Source organism: Hemibagrus wyckioides, linkage group LG23 (assembly GCF_019097595.1).
Source record: "Hemibagrus wyckioides isolate EC202008001 linkage group LG23, SWU_Hwy_1.0, whole genome shotgun sequence".
NCBI lineage: Eukaryota > Metazoa > Chordata > Actinopteri > Siluriformes > Bagridae > Hemibagrus > Hemibagrus wyckioides.
In genome coordinates this window covers 11358509-11384253 of record NC_080732.1, presented here as the reverse complement: position 1 = coordinate 11384253, position 25745 = coordinate 11358509, and the positions used below count along the sequence as shown (strand labels likewise).

General features: G+C 34.9%; 1 protein-coding gene across 1 annotated transcript; it reads left to right on the top strand.

Annotated features, from left to right (window-relative positions):
• Nucleotides 1-2303: 2303 nt before the first annotated feature.
• ptprh (protein tyrosine phosphatase receptor type H) lies at nucleotides 2304-24884 on the top strand. Its single transcript, XM_058376867.1, has 18 exons — nucleotides 2304-2523; nucleotides 7219-7282; nucleotides 9433-9690; nucleotides 10300-10563; nucleotides 11512-11775; nucleotides 12270-12533; nucleotides 14244-14507; nucleotides 14966-15220; nucleotides 15438-15528; nucleotides 17789-17836; nucleotides 17935-18016; nucleotides 18114-18204; nucleotides 18304-18377; nucleotides 18459-18596; nucleotides 19428-19550; nucleotides 21940-22100; nucleotides 22499-22634; nucleotides 23584-24884. The coding sequence occupies exons 1-18, from the start codon at nucleotides 2470-2472 to the stop codon at nucleotides 23731-23733; spliced, it is 2781 nt and encodes a 926-aa protein (XP_058232850.1). The 5' UTR covers nucleotides 2304-2469; the 3' UTR covers nucleotides 23734-24884.
• The last annotated feature ends 861 nt before the right edge of the window (nucleotides 24885-25745 follow it).

Genomic DNA, 25745 nt, shown 5'->3' with positions numbered 1-25745 from the left:
TCTATCTACAGCAATCCCCTGGGTCCCCTGTGCCAGCGTAGAGTGTCTGGATGGATCAGGCAGGTCTGGAAAGAAGAAGTGGTCACTGGGAGCTCAGGATTGGGATCTATAGCTCAACAGAGACGGACAGAGAGAAAAAAGAGAGAGTGAGAAAAATATTAGGTATGCTTGTGATCATGTGATGTTAAAAGACATGAAGATTATGTGTAAAGTGTTGGCAGGGACTCTGGCAAGACTAGCTACAACAGCATAACTCAAAGGGAGAGCCAGAAGGTGGCTTCCCTGGTCATAAAGTGTCCAACTACTTCACAATCAGCAAACATGAGTAACTTGTGAGGGTGGTAAGGCGACAGCATCCAAACATCCCAGTACACCTAACACTCTCATCTAACACTCATTCTTATTTTATATTATTGCCTGGACATTAGCTTGGATATCCATGGTCATATACACACATGGACAAAATTGTTGGTACCCTTCCATTAAAGAAACAAAAACCCACAATGGTCACTGATAATAACTTGAAATTGACAAAAGCAATAATAAATAAAAATTGACTGAAAATTGACTAATGAAAATCAGACACTGCTTTTAAATTGTGGTTTAACAGAAGCATTTAAAAGAACAAACTAATTGAGCTATATATGTGGGAACTTAATGAAAAGAAAAGAAAAGAAAAGAAAAGAAAAGAAAAGAAAAGAAAAGAAAAGAAAAGAAAAGAAAAGAAAAGAAAAGAAAAGAAAAGAAAAGAAAAGAAAAGAAAAGAAAAAGTCAAATTTACTTACCATAAATCTACATCTATGTTATAGCAATCAACAAACACAATCAGTTTAAACTAATACACACCACTTTGAATTCATGAAAAGCTAATTAGAGTTAGAGGTTGACAAATCCAGCATCCATTTAATAAGACACTGTCACAAAATAGACTTACAGGAATATAAAAATTCAAAACAAAAGTTTAAAATTCCAATTTAGATAGAGGGGGTCTAGTCCGGATAAAATTGGGTGGAGCAGAAATTAAGAGGAGAATTATTCTTTGTATTTGCCTCATTTAGGATTACACAGATTTCATAATCTCAACCTGCATTGTTTCTGTCAGGGTAATTCTGTTTAAAAATTATTGGCGCATGAATTGTGTAAGGAATATCTAAAAGGTACTGATTAGTTGTTCCTTGGTTTTCTGTTCATTCCCTGTTTCTGTTCAGTTCTATTTGTTTGTAATGTATTTTTATTTTTATTTACTTGTTTATTTATTTTATTATTAACATAAGGCCTATACATAATGGCAAATATAAGATGTTCTTTTGCCATTTTGCCATCATTAGACCATTTTCATCTCTGAGAACTTTATGGAGATAAGCATGTCACTAATGCAAACCAGATCATGAATGCACTTGATAATTTATGGGTAACTGCCATTTGTCAACATGAAGCATGAATAAAATTTGATAAGAGCATGCTATGCTGTTAAAGTTACATTTAAGTGTTATTTAGTACTATTATTAATTGAAAATTCACTCATGTAGATAAACAACGTCTCTGATAAGGATGACATTCTTTTCACCAAATCTAAAGGGACAATCTTATTAATTAATAATAGTGTCATATTTATGCATGTAATATCATATGGCATTCCATAATTATTAAGACTACTTGTGATATACAGGGCTCAGAGGTAGGGTTCAGAGTACTCAGGCAGAGTACTCAGAAATAAACAATGCTTGGAACTTTCTTAATACTGCTACTTGGTTGAGCCCAAATTTTACAATAAAAATTGACTTAAGACCAAGGCTTGATCATGCACAAGTGAGACTCTGCTTTCCAAATACCCACATGCCACATGTTAAAAGTGAGGCTGAATATGGCCAACTATCAAAATCCAAAAATAATGTAGAAACATCAATGCATTTAGACACAGTACTTTGCAAGTATGCAAATAAGCAATCAGGCAATTTTTCACCTTTCCATAGGTCTGTGCTTTCACCTGAAAGATTAGCCTGAATAATTATTTATAATTTATTTATTTTTAATTTGGCAGAAATATTTCATCTAAATAAAAAGAGTGTGCTTTTTTAACAGTACAGTATGGTTAAAGCAAAATGGGTCAAATTAATCGGGCATAAAAAAAAAAATATAAGACATATAAGTTCATGTGCATTAATACTGATAATACAAGAATAGAGATTCAAATAAGGAAGTACAGTTTAGGGAGGGCAAAGTGCTTGTTTATTCCCAGCAGCATTAAAAAGAGAAGTGCCATCAAAACAAGGTGTGATAAGTCAGAGTCAGGGAGTGATAGGGTGTGTTTCTACAAAAGGAAACCAAATACAAACTAGGAAGTACTTTTCTATTATCCATGCACAATAACTGTTGTACTAAAACTGAAGAGGAAGGTGATCGTTAGACTGTAGTGTGTCAGCAGTGCACCCCATTAAGCTTTCTGCACTGCTAAAAACTGGTTTCATCATGGAATGGATTTGGGTGCTGCTCTTTCTGTATCACTTTGTGGTTCCTGTGTGGGTGAGTTCAGTTCAATATTTTTTTTTCAATGACAAAAAATTACTTTATAGAAATATATAAATTCAGGATACAAGTTTGAAATTTATCCATAATTAGCAAGCCAGAGGAAAAACTCCCTGGGACGATATGAGGAAGAAACCTTGAGAGATTAAGCCTTGGTTTGCCCTGGATAGAGATGCAAATATATATGTATATATTTACACACAAAGAAATTTTGATCAGATTTACATGACATGTACTAGAGAAATTATGTTTTAATTGTACAGTTTAAGAGGGAAAACAACTTAGAACGCCAGTTCTAACACTAGTTGACCATTACACTCAGTTACGTTTCCTAATCCTCAGAGAAATTACCCTGATCTATAGACCCTTTTATGGCATATATTGTAAAAAAAAAAAAAAAAAAAAAAAAAAAAAAAAAAAAAAAAAAACATTAACAGCAGCTTGACTGTTGACACAGTTCTAAACTTTTAACTCTTAAATTAAATAGGCATGGCAATCTATTTTTTAAGCAATTTTTCAATTTCAAGCAATACATTTTTGCTTTGTTTTTTTAACCTAATTTGGTATACAATATTATATAATATATATAAGAAAAACAGAAATGTTTGTAAAATTTACTAGAAATAATTTTATAGCTATAATAATGTTTCATTCCTGAGGTGACAGCCATCTAGAGTGATCCACAACAACAACACTAATATAATATACTCACCAGTCACTTTAAAAAGGGCACCTGTAAACCTGCCTATTTATGCAGTTATTCAATCAGCCAATTGTGTTGCACAATGCATTAAATCATGGATATCAATCAGGTCAAGACCTTTAGTTGATGTTCACATCAAACATCAGAATGGGTAAAAAAAAAAAAGGATGAGCTGAGAGTGGATGAGCTACAAGGGCTGAAAAAAGTCCAGGTGAGCCTGTGCACATGATAGCCTTAGATTCCTGCCAATACCCATGCCACTATCAAAGCCACATCTTTTCTTCATTCTGTTGTATGATTTGAACGTTAATCAAAGCTATTGACCTGTACTGGCATGATATTTTAGATTGTGCTGCTGTCACATGATTGGCTGAACTGCACACATCTGCAGGTGTACAGGTGTTCCTAATAAAGTGGATGGTGAGTGAACATGCTAAATTGAGACCTTTTTAATATTAATAATTATCTATGATATCATTTAAGCCTAAATCATTTGCATGTTCAGCATTGCAGAATATGGAAAAACTCACTTATTTCTGCATATTGCTCTGTAAAGGTTTTAAGACTATTTTCCTATGGAAAAATAAATTATAAAAAAATTAAAAAATAAATAAAGAAAGAAAGAAAGAAAGAAAGAAAGAAAGAAAGAAAGAAAGAAAGAAAGAAAGAAAGAAAGAAAGAAAGTAATTTTATTTTCCAGCATAAATCATGAACTTCAGTTTTATCACAAAAATGTACGGTGTAAATAAGTTGCAGAGATATACTATATACTAATTATGATGTAAACCTATACATTATATAAGTGCAGAACAGACTAATAAGGAAATAGCAATAAAAAGTTGGATTACTGGAATAACGACTGGGTAATTTTATATATTGCCACAATAAAAAGACAACCATTCCGTGTCAAAGTACAAAGCCTTGTAGTAATTATGTTTGCTGATGTAAGTGATAATGTAATCATCCTTTGGCTTCTACCTCAATGCTCCACTCCACCATTTCAGCATGAGGTGGATTTTCTACACCCTCATTATGTACTGGAGACAAGCTTATTAAGCTTCTATATTAAATTAATTAATTATCAAAACTTTATACCCTTGTGAATCAGTATTACTCTTAATACTCTTAATTACTCTACAGACCAAAATACACTAAAACTAAAGTGCCACTGGACGATAATGTTAATGCTACAGCATACAAAGACATTTTAAACAATTGCATACTTGGGGCAGCATTTTGGAGAAGGCTCTTTCCTTTTCTAGAATATGTCCCCTTTGCATAAAATGATGTCCATAAAGACATGAGTTTAAAGAGTTTGGTGAGGGGTAATCAGAGATGTGAACACCTTTAGGCACAACTGGACTGTTGTGTAAGGGAATCTACAGTTTCTGCATTGAAGGAACTTTTCAATTTAAGGAATATAACTTTAATAAACTTATTGAATAAACTTTATTCACTTTGATCAGCTCAGAGTGGGAAAATATCCCCCTAATGCTTCCATAGCGGAGCAACAATTCATCCAGTGATAAATGCACAGTAACAAGATTGGCAGCTTAAGACTTAATCTATCTATCTATCTATCTATCTATCTATCTATCTATCTATCTATCTATCTATCTATCTATCTATCTATCTATCTATCTATCCCTCCATCCATCCATCCATCCATCCATCCATCCATCCATCCATCCATCCATCCATCTAGAAGTCTATCCCATGAGTTTGATTCAAGTTTAAGCAAAAAAGGGGGCAATATATATATGTACATTGTGGGCCCAAAATCTGACATAAAGCTGAAATAAAATTCTTTTGAAATTACCACTTAGTAATACCCTTATTGACTTAACACATGTCTGGTAGCATGAAATGAGTGGAGTTTGAGTGGAGTCTTTGCCCTGTTGCATGTAAACATTTACCTCAATAGTGCATTGCCTACAGTGAAGTGAAGCCAGGACATATTTAAAAACAAATATAGGTCCAGAAAAAAAGGAAACTGGCTTTACATTATTCCCACTTCCCCTCTTTGTGTGCACAAGAAATAATACATTTCAGTTTTTAGAAAAATGATTCAGACTCTGTCTGTGGTTACTTGTGATTGGTCTCTTATCAGGTTTTTTCCCTCACAGCCAGAGACTGTCTCTTTATCCTTCTTTATTAATTTAACTATGTAAATTACAGCAAGTAGAGCTGTTAAACAACAAACAACAACATTTAGAGCTCCATACTGACTTCTTCTACTGGAGTTGGTGTAGCAGAAAGTCAAGTTGAAATGTGATGAATCAGAATGTGCCCCAATACAAAAACTAACAAAAAATAACAGGTCAAATAACAAAAATGTGTCCAAAAATGTGTCTGCTGTTTAATGTGTGGTGTATGAGTGGCAACAGAAATTAATTAAGTAACAAAAAATTGTTCTGCAATAACCTGTCTTGCAGGGTCAATATTCTTGAATATTAACCCCGTGAAGCTGCCAACAAACAGTTTTGGGGGAAACAAGAGTCAAGGTGCATATATAGTTTGCAGTGAGTTGGGCAGCTATGGTTTTATGCATTTTTTAAGCAATCTGGGTACCCCAACATCTTTTACTCGTGTCACAGACGAGCCAGCAAGCTGCACACCAATAATGTGATCTCTTTCACACTCTGATATGTCTACCATTATGTTGCATGGATTGTAGTATTTTATGTACAGCTGTGCTACTGATCTTCTAATTCAACCTTACTTATGGAAAATCAGTGAAAACTGGACACCAGGCCACACACCAACACCTTCCAACACTATATTGTTTCAGTTTCATTGTCCAACCCCTTCACATGCTGAAAACATAACAAATAGTAGTCAACTATCTGCTATTCAGTGAATTTATTTATTTTCATGGAAACTCTAGGGATTCTGTCTCTTCTTGAAAATTCCAGAACACCATAACAATCCAAAGGAATTTAATAAAGTTGTTTCTTGATATTGGTAAATTGTTTAAACGAACACACCAGTTTCTTAATTTTTTTTAACAGAATACATGTTTTAACATTGTTTGCTTCAGAGCTCTATTCTGCAAAGTATCCATAATAGACAAAAACACTCTGTACATACCACTAATTACACAATCCTGGATTGGCTTTGCCATTGCCAGGAGCAATTTTTACTAGCTTTGACTAGATCATCTTAAACACGTTGAATCATTATGCACTTTAAGGGCAATTTTGAGCTAGAATTGGGCAGAACCACAATTACTTGTTGAGATCATTCATTACTTGCTAGCTAAAGATGCTGGTTTCACTGTTGAGCTATTTATATATTTATAATACTGACTATACTGATGAAATAGAGAGAAAGGGTGTCCATTGTAAAACTGAAGGAAGTCACAAGGTCTGATGTGTAACTGCATTTGTATGCTGTTAGGAGAAATCCATTAAGAAACAGTAATCCTGAGCATGCATTAATAGTGCCTGTGGGGCCTTCTACCACCATTGTCACTTGGGAGGCTCATATGGTTTTTCAGGTGTTTGAGAGATAGATGTTTGTGATGGGCTTAAGTCAGTGGAACACTGGTTGCAAAGGGTGCATATTAGAAGAAGGACTGATGTACAATGCATCATGGGAATGAACGCTGTGAGAGAGCAGTATATGTATAATTATATACGCTATGGAACACTGCTGCAGATGCATTAGGAATGTAAGCTCTAGTTGTTTTCAAGTCTAGAATAGAAAATGTATTTGTTTAACTCCTTTATAGTTCTTGGGTGTTTTACCTTACGAAAGTACTTGTTCATAAATCATAGTAATACTTATATGTAGATTTACAATTCATTCATCAATAATTGTAGGCACTTCATCACAAAATACTTACTCTATTAAGCTATTTTATGTTAAGCACATTAAGATTCGGGATTTAAAACAATAATACTATATAGATGATGTTTATTATTATTATTATTATTATTATTTTATCACTCATGGCTACTTTATTATTTATTTCATTTTGTTCACAGGGACTCTCAACAACAAGTGTAACTACTGCCACTACCACTAAAACCACACTGTCCACCCCACCATGTAAGGTTTTTCATTTTTATCTTTTATTTTAAAATGAAATGAAACAGCCTTTATTTGTCACATATACATTACAGCACAGTGAAATTCTTTCTTCGCATATCCCATCCTTGGAGGTTGGGGTCAGAGCGCAGGGTCAGCCATGATACGGTGCCCCTGGAGCAGAGAGGGTTAAGGGCCTTGCTCAAGGGCCCAACAGTGGCAACTTGGCGGTGCTGGGGCTTGAACCCCTGATCTTCCGGTCAACGACCCAGAGCCTTAACCACTTGAGCCACCACTGCCCCATTTTATTTCTTCTTTTATTATTATTATTATTATTATTGTTATTCTTATTATTATTAATATTGTTATTATTGCAAAAAGAACATAATTGAGGGGACAGCATTAGCTGCGATGTATAGATATTTGTTCAATGGTTTGGAAACATGGAAATGGAAAAAATGGTTTCATGTGCTTCATTGTTATAATATATAATATAAATTGTGATACAGTATCAATATCGATACAATATTATATTATATTATTTATGATGCCTTGCTCAAATTGTAGAAAGTGATAACTTCACCCCTGTCCTGTGGAGGTTGTTTTTGACCTTGACCTGTTTGATGTCTGGTTGTTAATACACCATTGGTTTCTTCATATTTTAGGACAGTCCAAATTATTTTACTGGCTATGCCCAGTGCTTGGGCAGTGGCTCTCATTGATTTTCCATCTTTTCTCAGCTTCAAAATTATTTGCTTTTCTAGATGTAAATATAAGAAACTGAATGCTGAAATTCTGATCTAGAGTCTCATATTCATATTTTGATCTCAATTCCAAATGTTTTCAGTGTACAGAAAAAAACAACAGAACTGGCCTTGTCATTCCAGTACTTTTGGAGGGTACTGCATTAGCTGCCTTGTATCTATTGTAAGAAAAATAAAACGATGAGGGCGTTGAAGATAATAAAGATAATACTTCTTAATAAAGAAGTTTATTGCAGTGTCGCAGTGACAAAATACATGAAGTTCTTTGGGTTCATTGGAGTCAAGAAGAACGCAGGACAAATCCTGCTCAAACATTTTATATGGTGTTTCATGTGTGTAATTTAAATGAGTTTCACTTTAAATGTAAATTATTATAAGAACTGAGTATCCCCCGAATGGCCAGGTGATACTGTCATCTAGCCGGATGTCCTTAAATGGTAATCACGGTTACGTACACCTTGGATAGGTATTGTTATACTATAGTATATAGTATCACCCAAATGGTCAGGCAATACTAAATGGTAATCACGGTCACATATACTCTTTGTTCAGTGCTAGTCCTTGATGTCTTGCTGCTGCTCCCATACTAATAATTGATTGGATTAAGTGTTCTAAATGTTTGGTAACGCTGCTTTAAGCCAATGTAAAAATACCAAATAGATAAACTGAATTGAATTAAACATTTCTATATGATATGTATGCTTTTTTGGGAATGAGCTCTTTCAGATGTGTACTGTGGAGTGGAATCTGGGTTGAGGCAGTCTGGAGTTTCATACACTATCCATAGATTATGTTGTTCACTACATTTAAAAATTGTTTTCGTGAACACTTGACTGCATAAATTACTTTCTTGCCTTGTATAGCATAATTTCAAGGACTCAAAAAGTGCCACATTTTGAACTGGTAAAAAGTTTGTGAACATCTGCCCATATATACATTTGTTGACCCATACCAAAACCCTGGTCATTAATATAGAGATGAGCCTTGCTGATATAACAATTTCCAATCTGTTGGGAAGGCTGTCCACTAGACCTTTTGAAACATTGATTATATGTGCTCATTCAGCCACAAGCACATTAGTGAGGTCGGGCAGCTGAGAAGGCCTGGCACAGAGCTGGTGTTCCAATTCCTCCTAAAGGTATTAAGTGGAGTTAGGGTTTGGGCTCTGTGCAGGTCACCCACGTTTGGACTCCTGGGTCCAGCAAAGAGAAAATGTAATTCCACATATGGATGTGACAGTCAGATCTTAATGTACATTACTGTGAAAAAGTGTTTGGTAATTATGTAGGAAAAAATCTTCAGCCTTTTTATATGCTAGCCTTTGACTTCAGATGTACTTGTGATGTGTCACACTCAAAATACATTATAACAATAATTTTTCTAATTCTTTTTCTGTTTCTCTCTTAGATCTTAATGATGTTGACAAAGTTTTTGTAATAAATCGCACTGAAACAACACTAGCATTGCAATGGAACAGCACCAACAGCAATTACAATTACACCCTAATCTACAATAATCAGACAAACAATATCAGTGGATCAGTTCTTGGTTCTGTAGTGACACACACAGTCACAAATCTTACTTCTGGGACTGAATACAGCTTTACACTCTACACTGTTTCTGGTAATGACCAGAGCACTGGACTCAAATTTACTGCTGTCACAAGTAAGTGTGATCTCTCAGTTAAACTTTATTCTAACTTTAATTTGAACATTTACTGTACAAAATGTGAAGGTTTGAATAAAAATTAAAGTCAAGGAACCAATTAGATATGGTTCTTAATTTCCTTGTTCTTAATTTTCTTTAATTTCATCCTGTGTCCTAATTTATTCAACTGCATATTTACTTCTTTTTTTTTTACCATAATTTTATGTACCATTTTTTATTGGACAGTTTGTTATTTGCCTATTTAAGTGTTCTTAAAATAGGATTTCCAGGATTAAATATAAATATCTAATTAGGTATTTAGCAGAATTTGTCAAATTATAAAGATTTTAAAATATGTTATGATGCAGTTCTGAACAGATCAGTTATCAATAGTCTTTAACATTAAAAGTAATCTTGCTCACTGCACAGTGACATAATATTTGCATTTCATTTCAGATTCTGCACTTTGCAGAAGCATGGAAAATGATTATACATGTACAGTTGTTAATCAATTATGCTGCATTATTTTCGTTTTTTTTTCATTATTATTATTGTTTGGATATCAGAGTGATTAAGTGACATTTGGAAAGGTCATATTCTGAATTCTGCCATCTTTATTTGTTGCAGACCCTGAAAATGTTAAAACAATTTCTGTAAAGAATCGCAATGAGACTACATTAATATTGAAATGGAATATAGTAAAGAACAACAGCATTTACAATTACACACTGTGCTACAATGATCAGAATGTCAGCATCAGTACATTGAAAGGAGTTTCTACAGTGACATACACAGCCCCAGATCTTACTGCTGGCACGGAATACACCTTCATACTCTACACTGTATTTAAAGGAGTTCAGAGCACTGGATACAATTTTACTACTGTCACTAGTAAGTGTGAACTCTCTTCACTTAAACTTGAGTTTAAATATCTTTAAATTAGTCTTTTGCAGTACAATTCAGGTAAAATGTGTTTTTTCTTTTAATATTTTAGAAAATGAAGAAATATTTTTCAGATTTCTAAATATAATTCATGTATTAAATTACAGAGCACTGAAATGAAAGAAGAGTTTATTGGTGTAGCTACCAATTAGAAATGTTTTTTTTAAATCCCATGATGCTTACAAGTTTATTTCAACCTGTGCCCTGTCTGTAGACTTGTCTAGCTAATATATTCTGTTGCATATTTACTTAACCATAATTTTAATGTACTAGTTTAAAGTTTAAAAGTTTTAAGCTTAAAATATGGCTTTCATAATTGAATATAAATGTCCAATTATGTGAGAATATTGGTTAAATTATAAGGATTGTGAAATGTATTATTATTCAGCTCTGAACAGATTAATTGTAATATAGTCTCTAGAATAGTCTTTATTATCTAAAACAGAAACTGATTCATTTTAATGCTACATGGCATTGGGATTTCCCAATAATATTTGGTGTAATTTGATTTTTAATATAACTTAACCATGATTTAAACTGTGAACTTTGCATAGACATAGAAAAAATTATACATAAACACTCTTATGTTCAAATGGTTGTTTATTTTAATTTTCTAACCATTTACAATGCAGAATTATTAAGTGGCACTGGGCCATAAAAATGACCATGTTCTTATACTGAAATTTACTTTTTGTTTCTTGAAGCTCCCCAACAGGTTATTAATACTTCTGTAAAAGTCGCAATAAGATTGAATGTACTGTTGTTGATTAATTATGCTGCTTTTCTTTAAATTATATTCTTTTCGTTTGTTTGTTTTTTTACTATTTGGATATCAGAGTGATTAAGTGACACTGGGAAAGTTTTTATTCTGAATTCTGCAATTTTTATTTGTTGCAGCTCCCAAGAGTGTTAAAACAACTTCTGTAATGAATCGCAGTGAGACTGCATTAACATTGAAATGGGATAAAGTAGACAACAACAGTAATTACAATTACACACTGTGCTACAATGATCAGAACGTCAGCATCAGTAACTTGGAAGGAGGTTCTACAGTGACATACACAGTTCCAGATCTCACTTCTGGCATGGAATACACCTTCATACTCTACACTGTATTTAAAGGAGTTCAGAGCACTGGGTACAGTTTTACTACTGTCACTAGTAAGTGTGAACTCTCTTCACTTAGACTTAAGTTTAAATATCTTTATATTTGTCTTCTGCAGTAGGATACAGTATTACTAACTAATATATTCTGTTGCATATTTATTTAACAATAATTCTGATGTACCAGTAATTTCCATAACTGAATATAAATGTCCAATTTAGTGACAATATTGCTCAAATTATAAGGATTATGAAATGTCTTATGAACAGATGAATTGTACTATGGTCTCTAGAATAGTCTTTATTATCTAAAACATAAACTGATTCATTTGAATGCTACATGTCATTGGAATTTCACAATATATTTGGTGAATTTTGATTTTTAAAACAACTTAAACATGTTTTAAACTTTGCAGAGACATGGAAAATGATTATACATATACAGTCTTTCGTTCAAATGGTTATGTATTTTTAGTTTCTGACCATTAACAACACAAAATTATTTAGAATCACTGGGCAATTTAAAGTGACCATGTTTTTATTTCTTGAAGCTCCCGAACAGGTTGACAACATATCTGTAAAGAATCGCAATGAGACTGCATTAATATTGGAATGGGATAAAGTAAAAAACAACAACATCTACAGTTACACACTGTGCTACAATGATCAGAATGTCAGCATCAGTACATTGAAAGGAGTTTCTACAGTGACATACACAGTTCCAGATCTTACTGCTGGCACGGAATACACCTTCATTCTCTACACTGTATTTAAAGGAGTTCAGAGCACTGCGAACAATATTACCACAGTAACTAGTAAGTGTGAATTGTCTTCAGATAGATTTAACTTTAAATAACCTTAAATAAAACTTTTGAGTTTTCACAGCCGCCAACTTTCAACACACTAGCAACCAGCTTGGTTAGCATAGCAACACACTAGCAACCACGTGGAATACCATAGAAGGCCCTTAGCAAGAATGAAGAATACCATAGCAACTACCTAGAATAGCAACATCCTAGCAACTAAATGGATTAGCAAAATAACAACTTAACAACCCCTAGTAATTCCCTGAAAAATCATATGATCCACCAAGCAACATCCTAGCAATCAAGTCGGTGAGCATATTAATTACCTAGGGATGCACTAGGAACTAATTTATAATAGAAAGTTATCTATAAAATAATCTATAATAGAAACCTCATAGTAATATCCTTGCAGTCAGCTAGGGTAGCATAGCAACCACCCAGATTGTTGTAGCAAAATTTACATTATGCTTTAACAATTTATTACTTTAACCTTTAAACTTTAAACCAAATCTGATTTTTAATATTTTAAAATTATAACTATTATACTCTTTACCCCTTATATGCTAAACTGTTAACCTTACAGAATCTCAGTTATTACTGCTCAAATTAGAACATTGCTTGTATTTAACTTGCATTTACTGTGTTTACTTAAACTGCAGACAGTTTTACACTGATAGTAGTCAAAGTTGGTAGTCAAAGAAAACATGCATCATCCTGATTAGTTAATCCTGTTTCTCACCATAGTATTTGGTAAATATTCAAACACATTCAACTTTCAAATTTTAAAAATAGATGTTTGTATTGTCCATAATGACATTATAATGTTGTCATCATTGACCTTTATTTACCATGCAAAGCAATATTTGACTCATAATATTAAGAGTGGATGGAGAAATAGTTGTGTGTCACTGACATAACAGCTATAAGAGTAGCCATGATACCTGATCACTATTCAGCTAGCAATGAAACATCCCAGTTCATCAAAGTCTATGCCCATGAGATCTGCTCCTTTAACTATGAAAAAACTATTCATAAAATGCTTAGAAAATGCATCATAAAATGGACTTAAACACTGAGACTGTGTCTGAGAACACTAATTAGAAGGCTGGTCCATAACGTTTTTAAAACTTGTTCCATAGCTTTGTAAGAAAAAGCTCTGCCCCCTGCTGCAACAAACTGCCTGCACCTTTTGATTGACCATTTCAGCGATCTCAGGACAGCCCTTCATGTGCCAGTGCCAATCAATACTATAGCTAATGATATCATCTAAACAGGCAGCAGCATACAACCCTTGTGGGCAGAGGATTCAGTCCATGAGTCGCTGGAATGTTGCTGGGGCTACAAACAACTGCAAAGGAAGGGTCATGAATTGGTGTAACCCAAACGGAGTGGCGGTTTATTTTTCACAAGATATTGGAGTGAAGATGTCTACCAATATCCCATTATCAAATCCAGTGTCGAGAAAAAGCAAGTCACAATTAACCGATCAAGCAGTTCATCAGTGTGAGGCATCAAACATGTTTGCATCAAACTTTTCCAAATAGAACCAGACCAACCCATCTGCCTTGGGAACTAAAACTACTAGGCTGAACTTGTCGTTGTGTAACTTGATATTAGCAAAATATGATCAAAATGAACGCTGGAAATGCACAGGGAACTGTATATTACTCATTTTTGCTGTTTGTATTTAATTGTATATATTCTCTCCCTTTTTTGCAGCTCCCCAAAACATTACCAAGATTTCTGTAAAGAATTTCGGTGAGACTTCATTAATATTGGAATGGAATAAAGTGAACGACAACACCCTTTACAATTACAGACTGAGCTACAATAGTAAGAATGTCAGCATCAGTGGGTCAAATGAAGGTTCTGTTGTGACATACATAGTCACTGATCTTACCGCTGGGACTGAATACATCTTTACTCTCTATACTGTATTTAAAGAAGCGGAAAGCAGAGGTTCCAACATTGCATGGCACACTAGTCAGTATGTCTTTTGTTTCTGATATAAAATATGATATATTGCAATCAGTGTGTGAAATATCCTATGATATTCAGGGAATCCCTATGTGTCTTGAACAATATGTATTACCCTATTATCGTGGAATATAAATTCATTCAGATGCTATTAATTATGTAGCATAGGTATTGGCATAGGTATTAGGTACCAGATGAATTACATCATGCACAAATAGGATAAGCATTCTGCCAAAAAAATTATAAAATAAAATAAAATAAAATAAAATAAAATAAAAACTGTAATATTCTGACCAGCATTCCTAACAGCTATTGTTCATGACACTTGTAGTCAAACAGATTAATTAGGCCAGTATTTTGCACCTTGATTGCAATTTCTTTATATTTATTATTGAATTTTAATTCATTTTATTTATTGATTTTTAATTTGAGCTGTGTATTTACTATGACTCTTTTCTATCTAGTTCCAAATATTGTTACTGGATTACACTGTAAGTATTCATCAGGGGGATATGGTCTAACTCTTGTTTGGGATCCTCCAAATGGTGGGAGGACGGCAGTACAGGTCAACATGAGCAGCACAAGCTTTAGAAACACAGGGGAAAGACTGTATATCGATGGACTGCTGCCTGCTCAGTGGTATACCTTTACTGCGTCTGCATTCTCTGGACCTATGCAGAGTATCCCAGTTTCAATTACCTGTCAGACTGACCCCAGAGGTAAGAAAGACTGGACATCTGACAGATGACAAATTAAAGGAAAAGCTGTTCGGGACCTCCACTACAATCATTACAAGAACGGTTCTGGGAATATCTTTTGTTCTCGTTCTGATAATCTGTAGTGTCCCAACATTTAAATCCTTTAATTTGTCACCCATTTGGATATATTTGTAACTCCACACTTGGAATATATAACTTTAAATATATATTTTTACAGGTGTCATAGCGGGTGTAACATCTCTTCTGCTGGTCATTCTCATCCTCTGTATTGGTATCTTTATATGGCATCACAAGACAAATATATCCAGGTGGGTGTTGCTATTGGTTTTGAGAGAGAGAATGTTACCACACATGGTAACAATTAGGAGGTTTCCGACCATGATTATTTTCAGTGCTGTCTCATTTTCTGAAAACAACAATAATTAATAATAAATAATGAATAAAACAAAATAGAGTGTACTGTTATAGGAAAATAATGCCTGTGAAGATGGTGTGGTATGGCCTACGGCTTGCCTATAACAGACAAGGACCAAAGTGTTTTATTCATCTTAGGCCGAAGTAATTTATCAATTATAACAATTTTGAATATATTGATGAACATTTATGCAATTTATCACAGCAAAACAAAAAAACAACCCAGACAGTGCAAAGGTAAAACCTAAGCAAACAAATCTGATAATTAGACAAATGATTAATCATGCTCTAAATAGCATGATAAAAATTTTTAATATAAGACATTTTGTTGACACTTGCAAAAGGAAAAAATGGACAATACCATTTAACAAACCTATGAAAAGTAACCTAGGCAAAATTATAGATACATCTCAACATTGCTCCCATATGTGGTCCTTCCCAGACTGTTGGCACAACCGTCTAAATGTCTTTGTATGTAACTTTAATTTAGCATTAGATCTTGAGTGGCCTGCACACAGCCTTGACTTCAACTGAAAAATACCTCACTTTTGGTGAATGCTTTTGTGGTTGGATGCGCATGCTCATGTTTTAGTCTGGTGGAAAGCCTTCACAGAGGAATGCGGTTGTTATTGCAGCAAAGGAACTGCCAACTCCATATTACTTCCCACCAGGTTTTGAAATGGGGTGTTCAAAAAGTGTATATTGTGTAATGTAAGTTTATAAGTGTATATAAGTATATAACATTAATAATAAATATAACATTAATTAACATTAATTATAAATCAGGTCAATATATAAATAATAGAAGTTAAAAAAAAATTAGCCATGAATGAAACACAGATGGCATTTACATGTGCAAGTAAAATGTGCAAACTTAAGTAGCAAGGTATAAAGTGGTGTGTACAGTATGGAATGAGATGCAGTATTGCACTGGAGGGAGTTCAAAGGTAGATTAATTGTTTAGCAGATGAATGGGGGAATAAAGTGTTCTTGTGCCTGGATGTCATGGCCGAATTTTCAAAGTGGTGGTGTTTTTCAAGCTGTGGGGGATCCAGAGTAATTCTACATGAACATGTTTCTTTATTCTGGATAATCCTGTCAGCAGTTATAACTGTCCATTTTGGTTTCCTTCTATCCAGTTTGATGGCTGAGCTAAATCAAACTCCGATCGAATTGCACGTCACAGACTCAGTGATAGCTGAGTAGAACTGTGTTAGCAGCTCCTGTGACAGGTTGAACTTCCTCAGCTGGTGAAAAAAGAACAATCTCTGCTAGGCCTTCTACACAATAGAGTCAATGTATGTCTCCCACTTCATGTACAGCCCAGGAATTGAAATGACTTCACTGTATCCATAGTGCTGTCCAGGATAGTGAGGGCGGGTAGTGCTGGGGGGTTTCCTCCTGAAGTCTAGAGTAAAGGTGGACTCATCAGAGTCAATACATGTTTCATATTGTCCACAGCCCAAGCTTTACACTGCTGACACCATTAAAGCCAGTGCTTGTCATTGGAATGAGTGAGCTGAGGTTTGGCTATAGTAGTCCAATCATGAATATTGACCCTGTGGCACTCCTGATGAACAGTTTTAGTGGAAATAATAGAGTCAAGGTGCATTTTTAATTCTGCAGTGAGATGGGTAGCTGTGGTTTTATGTTTTTTGAATTTTAGTTAGTACCCGGACATCCCTTTTAGACAGGGATTCCTTTTGTGTCGATAATTACTCCTGTTGAATGGGGTACATCTTTTGTGGTGGTATCCTGGTATTACCCTAGATGCGCTCCATATACTACAAAGACTTGCAGTCCTGGTCACAGTTGTGCCAGCATGATGTGCACCAACAATTTGTCTTCTCTGATATGCTAATGTTCTGCTATTTCATGTATGGAATGTGAAATCACTAAAAATTGGCCACTAGGCCATTCATATAAAGACTTAAAAACCCTAGCACTATGTTGGCCAGTGTTTCAGTTTCATTGCCCAATCCTTGTGTATATTTTGACATGTACCACCTACCTAGACCACATATATGAGCATTAGCTAAAGCTTTCAATCTGAATCTGAATGATTTTATGCACTGTGCTGCTGCCACATGACTGGCTGATTGGATAACTGCAATTTTTGTTAACAGTTTAATTTGTGCAATTGCTTTGTTCCAGTTTGTTTGAATCCTCAAATGAGACCAAAGTATCCAGTAATAAGTACAAGTAAGTGGATTGACTATATATATTTTTTTTAATTTACACATTTTAAATTAATTTGGAAGGTCTGCATATTCAGCATAGCTTTTTCATTTTTTCTTTAGACCAATTCCCCTGAAGAACTTTCCAATGCACTTTAGCTCAATGAGCTGTGATGAGAACCGTGGTTTCAGTGCAGAATATGAGGTACAGAAACATATATTGTGTATATGTAGGTGTTTATTCTAAAATGGCATGCAAAATATGTTTGGATAAATAATGCTTTTTCACATGATGTTTACAGGATTTAAGTACAGTGGGTGCAGATCAGAGTTGTACTGTGGCTACACTTCCTGAAAACAAGGGCAAAAACCGATTTACCAATGTTCTAGCCTGTGAGTGTTAAGCACAAGTAAACAGAATTTACACATTAAGTGAAAACCTTTTGACCAGTTAAAGGTTGTTATAATATTCATTTTCTTTTTACTCTCTAGATGATTCATCTCGTGTGAAACTTGCTGCAAATCCTGGCTCTGATTCTGACTACATTAATGCTAACTACATTCATGTAATTCTTTTACCAACACACTTATTGTATTACATATTTAGTAATAAAGCCAGGCAATAAAAGACCTGATGCTGTTTTTAGGGTTATGGCAAGAAAAATAAGCAGTACATTGCTGCTCAGGGTCCCAACCCCTCCACTGTCAATGACTTCTGGAGAATGGTGTGGGAGCAGAAGTCTTCAGCCATTGTTATGCTGACCAACTGTACTGAGGGAGGAAAGGTATGCTTGTGAAAATGTTGAGCAAAAGTGGCCACTAAAATACACTTTTAAACAATCTCCATGTAATGAATAATGCTTTATTGTGATGATGAAAAGACCATGACTATGCAGTACTCTCTCTGAAGGCTTGCTACTTCAGAGTTTCAAAGCTGAAAGCACTTCCTCTGCTTGGGGGCTATTTGGAACTTGTTAAAACTTATTTTTTAAATCTGAAGCCAGAGCTCTATCATCACACAATCTTTGACACATATGCAAACAAGAACGAGTATCTTAACTTGACAAATGCCAGGTTCTTTCATTAATTCATCTTCTGTATCTGCTTTATGCTGTGCTGAGTTGTGGTGGTTTTGGAACATATTCAGGACCACTCAGCATAAGGGAAAATTAACCCCAATAGAAATGGCAGTCCACCACAGGGCACCATTCACACACACATTTATACCTAGAGACAATTTTACTAGCTAGTTCCTAGTTATTGGACACTGGTAAGAAAACAGAGGACCTGGAGAAAAATTACATAACCAAGGAAAAAACTGGCAAAACTATGCACATACAGTAAGACAAGCTAAGATATAACTCTAGCCCCTGAAGTGGTGAGGCTGCAGTGCAACCCAGTACACTACCATGCCACCATACTCCAGCTTCATTAGTTATGAATTTAGAAATGCAAACAATTATACATTCTATAGGCTGTTACTTCAGTTAGTAATAAAGCATATTAAAAACATTATTTGCCTCAGCAAAGCTTTCAGATGGTTTATTCCTTTTAGTTATAATATCCTACTGTAACATAAATTTTCTGAAATGTTCATATTTTCCTTTTGGTTCCAGATTAAATGTGAGCATTATTGGCCAATGGACTACATGCCCTGCCTCTATGGAAAACTTATGGTCACTATCCAATCGGAGCAGAAAGAGAGTTGCTGGATTCAACGAGAATTTGTTCTCAGAAATGTGAGCCTGATGATCAAACTATCAATACAGCATAACCTTTGATATTATACAGTATGATTGAAAATCATTATATTAGAATCAGATTATATATTAGATATATCAGACTATCAGAATATTAAATGATAGCTAGGAATTTTAACTTTCATGTCTTGATATTTACATAAGTATGTGTTAAACAATTTTGAGCATGGCACCTTTGGTGGCAGATGGCACAATTTTTAAGTGAGCAAAAATACTGGTTTCATATCTCCTTTTTGGGAGGTGAAATAGATGTTCAGTTTGGGTAAGGTCTGATGATTGACATTGCCAATTTAAAAATATTTACTTCTATCCCCTTTTTTTGTACTGGCAGTGTATTTTGGGTTAATGTCTTGCTGTATGATGACCTTCTCAGCCACACTGGCTTACATAAATTACATTTCTCTGTAAATTGGCAGACAAAAGGTTTCTGCAGACTTCTGAATTCATTCTGTTTCTATCATCAATAAAGATTAGCAAGCCCATTCCAGAAGCAACTCTGCAAGCCGAAGCCATGATACTCCCTTCACTGTGCTTGACCAATAAGCTTGTATGTTTTGGATCATGGGTATTTCCTTCCATTCTACACATTTTGGTTTTTCCATTACTTTGGTAGAGGTTAATCTTGGTTCTAGTACTCAAAAATCAACTCAAGATGGTGGCACAGCAATAGCATGCAGAAGCCACTCCAGATAAAAAATGGTGGTATTATTTTCTTTAGCTAGACTTTTTCACAGCATATGGACATCAGAAAAATCTATGCATAATGATAAGCTATGTGATCAAGACTTCTGTTAGATTCAGACCATTTTATTTACCACAGGAATTCACCACTGTTTTTATAGTCGAAATGGAGGCACTTTGTGAACTCAATGGGGCTATTAGGGAACTGCAGAATGCTGACCTTGATGGACTGTTTATTGTCACCAGAGATTTAAACCATGCATTAAATCTCAAATCTGTGCGCCCTAAATTTAACGTGTGCATTGCAACAAGAAGGAAGCACATGCTGGATCTTATTTACACAAACATCCCTGGTGCATATGATGTGGAGCCCTGTCCCCACCCTTCCTATTCAGACCACATCTTTGTTATGCTAGTTCCAGCACACACACGACTCGTCAGACGCTCTAAACCAAGTGAAATCAGACGCTGAATCAAGTGAAAACCTGGCCAGCTGAAGCCATGTTTTCTCTTCGACTTCACCAACTTGGAGTAATACATGGCATCAGTGACCAGCTACATCACCAAAGGTACATGCACTGCTTAAGACCAGAGACTTGGCCTTCAGAGCAGGTTACATGGTAACCCTAAGAACAGGGTATCGAGGGCATCACTAACTAAACTACGTCTTTGCTCAGTTTGAGCTACAGAATATGGCAGCAAAGAAGACCAACTCTCCTCCCAATTATTTGGTGCTTTGTCTTATGTCAAGTTCACACTGCACGATTTTAGCCCTTATTTTCACTCGCCGACTTTGCGAAATCGCAGACAAATGCCTGAAATCAGAGACAAATTGGTGCTTGTTCACGCGAGTGACAATCACGTGGTGTGAATTATCAAAGATGCAATCTGAGAGAATCACAGGTGAGCTGCCGATGTCTGAGATCATAAGAGTTTTACTTCCTTCCATCAACACTTCCATTTACACCAAAAGCTGCAGCCGCATTTCTAAAAGCATAGTGGATACCAAAGCATTCGGGCTCTCCCAACCAGACAGTGTAACAGTTTTATCCCCCCAAAGTATTAGACTCCTTAATTCCCAGAGACTGGACTGACACCAACATACACACATGCACTTTTTACTCAACTAATGGCTTGCATTTCACCATAAACAGCTCTCTGGTCTTCATTTTGGTTTATCCTTTTAAACAATAAATGCAGTCTTCTCAGCCAAGGCCTAGAGCTCAATTCAAGCATAGACATTTCTGAGCTATGAAGTGTTTAAACAATCAATATAACAGTACGCACATGGGCAACAAGAAACTCCTGTCAGTAACGTTCATTTTTAATCCCTTGGTGGGTTCAAGCAAATGGTAATTTCAGCTACCGAGGAAGACTCAATCAGCCAATCCATCTTGTGGGAGATGCTCCAGGAAGCATGGGGTGAAATCTCATCAGATTATCTTGAAAAATTGACAGCAAGAATGCCCAGGCTGTAATTGCTGCAAAAGGTGTTTTTTTTTGTTTTTTTTGATGAAGGCAAAGTTTGAAGAAAACATTCATCATTTCCTGTTCTTTTGCTATATTTTCTATTCAGACTAATTTCGTGTGTGTTTCCTTGGAAAACAATAACATTTTTGAGTCATCCCAAACTTTTGAGTGGTAGTGTATATGTAAATATATTCTCTCTCTCTCTGTATGTGTGCAGGAATCTTCCTCTGAGGAGCAAGCAGTAACACACTTCCATTTCACAGCATGGTCTGATCATGGAGTTCCTATAAGAACAGAAGAGCTGATTCAATTCCGTTGGATAGTCCGTAAGCACATCGAGACCTTCCCATTTAGTGGACCTACAGTGGTACACTGCAGGTTAGCAAATCACATAACCCAATATGTACACTGCATGTATGCACTTAATTAACAGTAGCAATTCTTCTTCTTTAAATCACAACCCTAGTCACCCAGGACTAGATAGATAGATAGACAGATAGACAGATAGATAGATAGATAGATAGATAGATAGATAGATAGATAGATAGATAGATAGATAGATAGATATCTTAGAATAGTCAGTATACACAGGGTAATGTGATAATTGACCAGAAATTTCTAGTGCATGTTAAGAACAAAAACTACAAGATAAGAAGCAAATAATAATAATAATAAAATAAATAACAAGCAAATAAAGGACTAATAACATGTAACTTTATTCATCTACTAACCTTCTAAGGTTTTACACCTTATTTTTTGTACATGTCTCTCTGCAGTGCTGGAGTGGGTAGGACAGGTACTCTAATCGCCCTTGACATGTTACTGCAGCAGATGGACAAAGAGGAAGTGGTTAACATTGCTGATTGTGTACATCGCATGAGGCTTAACCGGCCTCTCATGGTACAGACTCAGGTAGGAATTATAAGTACAGCACATTAAAGGGCTATTATCAATATTCACATCGGCCTGAAAAACTAGTAAGCACATAAAGTACAGAAGGCTTAACTCCTGAAGCAATGTATAATTACCAGATGAACTGAATTAAGTGTGTTAGTTTTGTGTGAATAGAGCAGAGAGTATGAGCAGAGAAACACAAACCTTAAAGGGGTAGCAGTACTGACTTGTTGTTATCACATTAGAGCCCAATGCATGTTTCACATTTCATATTATGAATTACACCAGATCAAAAACCACAGATGGTATCATATTCTTTTTATTTATTATTTGACTTTGTTGTTTTCTTTGATGTTTTGAGGTTCTGCAAATTGCCTATATTCAATTCAGTCACACACTCAGGTCAGCAGTCCTCTTACTCTCTATTAATGATGGTTGGTGATATGACCTTAAGCAGGAACCCCAGATTTGGCAACAGGGCCAAAAGTGTACGCAAAGTGGACAGCCAAAACCGATGCCGATGTACTAGTCTTATTGCTAAATTGACTGCCAGCAAGAAGTCTTCAGTGAATCATTTTAATTCAACATCCTGTATGCGCTCTTGATGTCAGTGTTTTTAACAAAAGGCAGGACTTTTGGGAGAACACAATGGGATAATGACTAGTTGTGAGGGCCTACTGAAATACTATCCAACGAGTATTGCCATGTGCAGCAAAGCTGATACATATATTTTCAGTGTACATGGAGATCTGCCTTTGTCTAGCAATTCCTGCCAAAAGGTTAAACTTTCAGTACTACACAGTGTAATGTATCTATATGGTGGCATACATACCATTCAAAGAATAGTTAGGAGTCGCTTCAGTTTCTGTTGTTGGAATAAATCTGGTAGCTGACATATTCCTAAATTAAAATAAAGATATGTAGACCCCTAGTTACTAAAACAGAATTATCCCTTTCTCTCTCACAGTCTCAGTATGTGTTCCTGCACCAGTGCATCATGGAATCTCTGCAACCCAAAGAGGACTCCATTCCTGAGCCTATATATGAAAATTCTGATATGATCTACTCTAATGCACTGGTTCTAAATGAGTATAAGGCAGCCAACACGGGAGTCTGAAAACACACACACACACACACGCACACACACACAGAGGATCTCATTGCATCAAAACCACATCATTGCTCATGTAATAATATTTATTTCAAGAATACATAAAAATCCCCCAACATATTTGTTGCGATGCCCCTGTGCATAATGTATTCCTGGGTTCTTTGCCAGTCCACTCAAGAAACACACATTGATGTTTGTTTTGCTAAATATTAAATTGTATTTTCATTGAAATGCAATTTAATTTAAATGTAGAATTCAAAAGTTTTATTATGCTTGTGTTGGCTTGACAGTGTCAACATAATGTTCTCCATAATCATCATCATATTATTAGTCTGTTCAAAGATTTGTACTGCTTCTCAAAGTCGCAATTTTTGATATAGAAACATGAAATTCAGCACAGAATTAAAACCCATATTGTAATAGGGAGTTTGTGCATTTGGGCAAATTTGGAATTACAGTTGCCATATAGCAACAATCTAAAGTGAATCATTTGATAGTAGGGAAGTCTTCTTGCAGGCCAAAACATAGGAGCTACAGACATGAAACCTGATCATTATGTAGAGACCGGCAACATCTTAGCAACCACTTGGAATATCATAGCAGCTATCTAGAAAAACCATAGGGACCAATTACAATAGCAAAATAACAACCTAACAACATCCATGCAACCACCTTTAATATCAAAGCAACCATGCAGCAACACTGATTGAAATAAATTGGATATTATAGCAAACACCTAGCATCACCCTACTATTCAGCTTTACTTGCTGAAAGACCTTTAACTGTTAAACTTAACAACAAAGCACTGTAAAATTATTTAACCCATTAACAAATTTAGCAGCCTTTATCAAGCTAATCCATGAACTTTAACTTTCTAGTTCCTGATTTATGGTTAATCTGATCTGCCTATGTGGGTAAAAAGCAAGCAAGTCTTCTAACCACTCAAACAAACTGCAAGCCTAATCATCATGCACTATTTGGGGTGAGAGAGAATACCTTTATAACTTTCATTTTTGCTCAATGCTCAATCAAAAAGAAGACATAATGCAACATTATACAATGTTTTATTATAAAAAACTAATATAGAAACAGTAAATGTGAGAAATTACATGATATTTTTATTTTTTTTAAATACATTTTTTATTAATTCGGTGAAAATAAAAGCAGCTGTGATTGTTTTTTTTTTACTGTTCCTGAATAAATGTTTCACTGTTTTTATTATTATTATTATTATTATTATTATTATTATTATTATTATTATGCTTACTTGACTAGGCAAAGATAGATAAGTCTGTCCTAGCACATGTCTTCAAATGTATATTTATTGTGATTTGGCTTTTTGTCAGCTTTTTAATTTTTTTTGTCAGCAATTTTAATAGATTTAAAGGGTAGTTCTCAGTATTGCAGTAAAAAGAATTTGTGGGATTTTTTTTAATACATTCAGTGGAGGAAAAAGGATTAAACTTTATAATAATGTAGCACCCAGAATGACAATTGAGCCCTGGAGAGTACTGTAAGACAGATGTTCCACAGATGTCTGCACTGATTGGTAGATTCTCTGGGTTCTGTGAACACTTTGGAGACATTTTCTATATCTAAGTAAATTTATATATAAGTAAATAAACAATTAAATACATTGTTTAATGTGTAAAAATATATAAAAAGGTATTGTAAAAATAGTACAAAAAAGTGTAATATTACATGTGAAGTGTATGTTGCTGGATATATGATATTTTAGAAACAAATCAAAGGATTCATTGTCTTCTAAATCTGCTTTACAGAAATGTAAGCATACAGGAGACAGAAGCTTGATGCACCATAAATTTAATAATGGTTAAATCCTATAATGGTTTAAGAAAAGTAGATTGTGCACAGAAAACAGGCCAGGATGCCAGCAAGAGTGGCTATAACAGAATAAGTCAGGAGAGACACAACGTAACATAGGCATGAGGGCACACTGAATCATAAAATGGCCAAACACTTCACTGCAAAAAAAACCTGAGTAATTGCTTGAAAAT